At 51.1% G+C, this 6,241-nt stretch overlaps 1 protein-coding gene across 3 annotated transcripts in view; it reads left to right on the top strand.

The window, feature by feature from the left end:
- Positions 1 to 6,241, top strand: part of NIN (ninein) — a 59,206-nt gene that overhangs the window by 3,516 nt on the left and 49,449 nt on the right. For all 3 annotated transcript variants that reach the window (XM_031066236.1, XM_031066237.1, XM_031066238.1), the window contains exon 2: positions 3,482 to 3,563. In XM_031066236.1, the coding sequence (XP_030922096.1) occupies positions 3,482 to 3,563 (82 nt within the window). The remainder of the gene's footprint in view (positions 1 to 3,481; positions 3,564 to 6,241) is intronic.

A 6,241-nucleotide genomic window follows, 5' to 3' on the forward strand; every position in this document is an offset into this window, starting at 1 on the left:
GGGTCAGGGTGTTCGCTGTAGGTCAGGATGTTCCCTGTGGATCAGGATGTTCCCTGTGGATCAGGATGTTCCCTGATCCTCCATCTCCCCCCGCAGACATTTCCCTGTGCACCCTTCTGGCTGGAAGGAGTCTGCAGGCAGGGCCAGAGCTCTGGGGATGGGCTTTGTGCTGGGGATCAGGGCAGGGAGCTGCAAGGAGCCTGTGCCAAGTGCTTTGCATGGCAGGGGCACAGCAGGAGCAGCAGGTACCCTGGCACAGCAGGCTCCCAGCTCTTTCTAGTGCTAATCAGCACAGCTTCAGAGGGAGCTGGCTGTGCAGGGGCCTTGGGGCTCCTCAGAGGAACCAGGGTTGCTCAGCAGCACAGCTTTGGTTGGTCCCTGACTGCCTGGGCAGGCTGGGCTGGGCGTCTCTGCTGCTGGGTTTGTCTTGTTTGATTTATTCCTTCGGAGAAAATTCTCCTTGTTGGGGTGTTGCCCTGGCTGTGGGGTTTGCAGGGACCCCAGGTTCCTCCAAACCCCATCCAGCCTGGCCTGGGGCATTTCCAGGGATCCACAGCTGCTCTGGGCACCTGTGCCAGGGCCTGCCCACCCTCCCAGCCAGGAATGTGTGTGCTGTCCCTGATCCTGGCTGGGCATGGCAGCACATTGTGCATCACCATCCCAAGCCCCATTGCCTTCTGGCTGGCTGGGATCAGCCCCAAATTGCAGAGAGACCCCCGTGGGCAGACCCACAGGTGAGCAACAGCGAAACAGAATCATAAAATCAGAGTGGTTTGGGTTGGAAAGGACCTTAAAGCCCATCTTGTTCTGGCAGGGACACCTTGCACTGTCCCAGGCTGCTCCCAGCCCTGTCCAGCCTGGCCTTGGGCACCTCCAGGGATGGGGAGCCTGTGCCAGGGCCCATCCCCAGCCTTCCAGGAGGATTTCCGCAGGATTTCTGCAGCTTTTGTGACTTTGCTGTCCCGTGGCTGCCTTGCCTGCCTCGTGCTCCAGCCCAGCTCCCATTTTATCAGTGCTGTTTCTCCAGCTCTCTGAGCACTCTGTGCCTGCACACATCCAAGGTCAGAGGTGCACCACAGCCTGCTCTTGCTGCTCAGCTGCTGTTGGGAAAACCTCTGGCCCATCCTGAGGACAAATCTCCCCCCTTTTCCAGCTGGGACTCCACCTGCAGAGTGAGGAGGGCACTGGGGACCGCCCTGTGCCTGTCCCTGTGCTGCTGATTTGCATCTGCAGTCCTGCTGGGCAGCACAGGAGCTTGGCCACGTCCTGCTCCTCAGCCTGACCTTCCACAGGCTCCTGGGGCTGTCCTGCTCATGGAAAAATCCCAATGTGACCACAGGACCAGTCTACTTTATCAGACCCCAGTGTCTAATTAGACACCAGCTCTGGAGTGGGTTTTACTGAGCCCACGCTTTGCCAGGGGCTGGAGGGAGCAGGGAGGGCTCAACATATTTTTTTTTTCTTTTTTTCCCCCTTTTCTTAGTGATTTTTCAGCCACACAATAGTGGAGGTGTGAGCAGCAGCATCTCCCCCTGCTCTTGGTGGGAGGAGTGGGCAGCAGAGCATCCTCTGCTCTGGGGGTATTTCCCCCTCTGCTCAGGGGGATTTTGGGCATTTTTGGGGATGAACAGCACACAGGGCTGTCTCATGGGCATCTGCTCCAGTGAAAGGCTGGATTTTGACATCTTCATGTTCCTCCTGTGCCTCTGAAAGCACATGGGGCTTGAGCAGCTCTGAGGCTGGACTTGATGACCTTAATGATTCTTTTCCAACTTTAATGATTCTCCAACCCTTCCCGCTCATTTTTGGCTGGGATTGAGAAGCTGTTCAGCTCAGCAGTGAATTTCCTGCATTCAGGAAGCGTGGATGGCTGCCTGTGTCCTTGTGCAAGGGCTCAGCTCCTCCTGCTCCTCCTCGGTGCAGGCAGGAGTTGTGGGGCTCGCTGTGCAGAGCAGGTGGTGGCAGTGCTGCTGCACACCTGCCCGGGTGCTTTGGCTTTGCTGAATTCCATGCGAGGGATGCAAAGTGGGTCTTGTTTTCCTGTGAGCTCCCATCCAGAGCCATCCCCAGCACCCATCCAGGGCATTGGCTCTGTCCATTCATTGCTGAGAGGATCCCGTGGGGAGGGAACCTGTAATCTGAACACCCTCATCTTTTATTCATCCTCATTTCGTCTAAATGTCAAGTTTTCTTTATTTTAATGGGGGAATTTCTCCTCTCTCTGTAAACTGGCCCTTTTGAAGTGCACCAGTGGCTGGGAATGGATGGCAGCAATTAGTATTCAGATGAAAGCATTCCTGATCAGCTTCTGCGCTGAACATATTTTTTAATTGTGTTTAAAAAACATCTTTAAAACTGTTTAAAGCCTCAGGGGTGATTTGCACTGCCTGAGCTCCCCTGTACCTCCATGGCTCACCTCTGTCCTCTCCCTACCAGGCTTGTTGGTATTTTTCTGAGCTTGCTTGACCCCCAAAAACAAGCTGGAGAACCTCAGACTTGAACTTTGCTGCTTGTGCAGCATGAAAATCCCTCTGAGTGCAGCTCTGCCAGCCAGAGCAGCCTCGCTGGGTTCCTTTAAATACAAAATCTTCCTGTTCCGTGCTAAAAATTCTTCTAAGATTTATTTAGCCAAGAGCAATGGCAGCAGCCAGCTCTGCCTGGCCACTGACCCATGTCAAATTGCTCCTCCAGCTGTCCCTGGGTCTGGTGTCCCCCAGGCTGGAATTGCTGACATTCCCCAGCAGGCTGGGAGGATGCTGCAGCCTCCTCCTGGCAGGCAGGAGGATCTCCAGGAAGGCACAGATGGAAAAAAACCAGAAGAGAAAATAAAAAAAAAACCTCCCTCAGTGGCAGGATCATGTCTGTGTTTCCCAGCTTCCCTCCAGGCTTGGTATTCCAAGTTCAGCCCTCCCAGAGCTGCAGGAGCTGCCCTGGAAAGGGAGGATTTTTCTGCCATCCACACTGGGAGTGGTTTTTTGCAGCTAAATTAGGACAGTGGAGCATTTCCACAGCAGAAAATTCATCCCTGCTCAGGAATGGCCTCACTGCAGAAGCCACCGACCCTGGCCAGGTCACCTCAGGGGATGGAGATGTCCCTGCTCCTTCTCATGTTCTTTTGCTTCCTGCTTGGTGGAAAAACCCAACCAGTGCCTGCAGTCTGTGGTTTTGGGTCCTTCTGCGTGGCAGTCATTGTTCCCACGTGCCCAGAGGTGCTGGCTGTGCCTGCGTGTCCCTTGCTGTCCCTTCCCCAGGGTTCCTTTGTGCCCCTCGCCCGGGCTGTTGGCCCCGGGGTGGTGATGAGTGATCCCCACTGCTGCCCATCTTCCTGCTGCATTTTGGGCTCATCTTTAACTCCCTGCACCACCTGATTGCCAATTTCCTTCCTTTTGTTTCTCTTTTCCCCATATTTTGGCCTCATCTTTAACTCCCTGCACCACCTGATTGCCTCTTTTCTTCCTTTTATTTTTTTCACCCCCGACAGGTCCACTTTGATCAGTTTAAAGAAGCACTTATCCTCATCTTATCCAGAACCCTGTCAAATGAGGAGCACTTCCAAGAGCCAGGTAAATACTGAAATTACCTAAACTGGTGCCTTTTCATTGGCAAAGCAGCTCTGGGTGGCTCTCACAGAAGAACTTACAAGAAAAAGTGCTTTTTAGGTGCTGCAATCCATGCAGAAAAGGCTGATCTTGGGAGAAAAGGTGTTGGTTTTTTTTTTAGTTTTTATAGAGATGAGGTAATTGAGAGGTTTAAATAGAAGATTTTTATAAATTATCTACATTAATATATCTATATTAATATATTTCTTTATATTAAAATATTTATCTACTTTTTAATTGACATGCCTATATTAATATATTTATATCAATAGTATTATATTTATTTATATAAATATATTTATTTATATTTTAATTATATTATTCTATTACTATGTTAATTAATAGATATATGTATTTAAAACAATACATTATGTTAATGTATTTGTTTATATTTTAATTTTATAGAAATATGTTTATAGTAATATTAATATATCTGTTTATATTCATTTCAGTGTGCCTTGAAAATGGGGCATTTTTAGGCTTTCCTTGGCAGGAAAGGTTTCGGGTTCAGGGTTTTCCCCCCTGCAGCAGGGCCTGGGAGCTGTGGGGCCGTGCTGGGGCTGAGCCCTGCAGCTCCAGCTGGTGCCACACCTGTATGGAAATCCCTAATCCTGTCCTTGGAGCAGCAGGGGAGCCAAAATCCCCCAAGGAGAAAACAGCTTAGCAAAGGGGGAGAGAGAGAATTCTCCAGATTTCCTCTCCTGGAGCATCCCACTCTGCAGAGAGGAGCCTGCCAGCAAAATTACAACTTTCCCCTTTCCATAAGGCTGCAAAAACCGCAGGGCTGGAGAGGTGTGATCGGTGGATTATTTTTATTTTCCACCTCTCATTTCCAAAGCTCTTTAATGCTGTGAGAGGGGTGATGGCAGCTCCTGTGCCCAGCATTCCTTAATGGAATTTCCAAGTGCAGCTCAGGGGGGAGCATTCCCTGCCAGCCCCTTGGGAAGGAGCTGGCACAGAGCAGGAATCAACCCCAGTGAGGCAGAACTAATCCAGCATTCTGCATTTATTGGGGTATCATATGGCTGAGGAGCTCCAGCTTGATTGAAATGTAAATAAATCTCCCAGAAACAGCTAAATTTGGGGTTATCACAGGGGAAATGACAAGTGAAGCTGGAGAGCCCTCCTTGGGGATGCTCTTGTCAGAGTGGGGTTGGAAATCAAAGGGTGTGGGGTGCAGGTAGGGAGCCAGAGCCAGGCAGGCCTGGGAGGCATTTTATTTTTAATGCATTTTGACAGGTTGGTTAATGCCAAAGTCTTTGCTTCTTTTAATTTAGATCAAACTGGAGATTTGGAGAAACAAGCTGCTTTGTGCTGTTGGTGTCAAACTGTCAGGGAGTGTGGAAATGCTGCTGTTCCAGCCTGCCCCAGGCTAGGGGAAAAATTGAGTTAAGAGCTCTAAATCGTATCATTTAAATGAAAATTTAATTTGGGGGGGATTGGAGGGAGAAGCAGAGATTTTTAAGGCTGTTTGCAGCATCTGGGAAGGAAGTGGCTGTGGTGGTTTTCTCCAGGGGATTTGGGTGATGGGGAGCACTGGGGGCTTTGTGCTGCAGCCCCAGTCAGTCTGGGACACGGCCAGGGGGGTGGCATGTCCTTGTCCCCATGGATGCTGCCAGCTCAGGGAGGAGGATTTGGCACAAGGAGGGTGACAGGAAGGACAGGGAGGCACAGAGGGATGCAGCCCCTCTGCTGCTCAGAGATTTGGGGCCGTTCAGGCCGGAGAAGAGAAGATCTGGGGACATCTTCCAGCCCTTTTTCAGTACCTGAGGAGAGCCCAAAAGAAACAGGGAAAGGGATTGTGGAGTGACAGGACAAGGGGAAATGGCTTTGAAGTGCCAGGGGGCAGGGATGGATGGGATATTGGGAATTAATTCCTCCCTGGGAGGGTGGGCAGGCCCTGGCACAGGGTGCCCAGAGCAGCTGGGGCTGCCCCTGGATCCCTGGAGGTGTCCAAGGCCAGGCTGGACAGGGCTTGGAGCAGCCTGGGATGGTGGAAGGTGTCCCTGCCCATGGTAGGGGATGATTTTCAAGGTCCTTTCCACCCAAACTGATTCTGTGCCAGGGCTCTGGGGTCACAGGAGCTGGGGACAAGGAACCAGAAGTGCTGCAGTTCCTGCAGAAGCAGCCACTGGGGTTTCCTCATTTCAGGAGGAAGCACTCAGGCTTGCAGAGAGCAGCTGATATATTGATATAGATTATTTGTTTGCCTTGAATTCCCTTTGCAAAGGCAAGACTGGCAGGGAGGATGGTGCTGCAGGCTCCTTGCCTGGGAAGCAGCCCTGGAAACCAAGGCAGGCAGAGCCCCAGAGCTGCTGTGATCAGCTCTGTCCCCTCCAGGGTGACACTGTGGGGACACAGACCCAGCTGTGAACCAGAGCATCAGCTGGGCAAAGCCACCTCTGCTGGGAACAGGGATGGGGAGGTGCCAGGAAAAGCAGAAAAAAAAAGCTTGAATGTGGTTTAAAATAATCACTATTTCTAAAATAATCACTATTTATAAAATATCATTCCCATGGGGACAGGGCTGGGTGCTGCTGCTCTTTGTCCATGGGTCACTGCAGCACTGAGGGGACAATGAAATCGATTTAAGGGTGGAAAAAGGAAAAAAAAAAATCAGTTTTGTGGGTGATTAGGGAAAG

This window comes from Geospiza fortis, unplaced genomic scaffold (assembly GCF_000277835.1).
Source record: "Geospiza fortis unplaced genomic scaffold, GeoFor_1.0 scaffold23, whole genome shotgun sequence".
Taxonomy (NCBI): Eukaryota; Metazoa; Chordata; class Aves; order Passeriformes; family Thraupidae; genus Geospiza; species Geospiza fortis.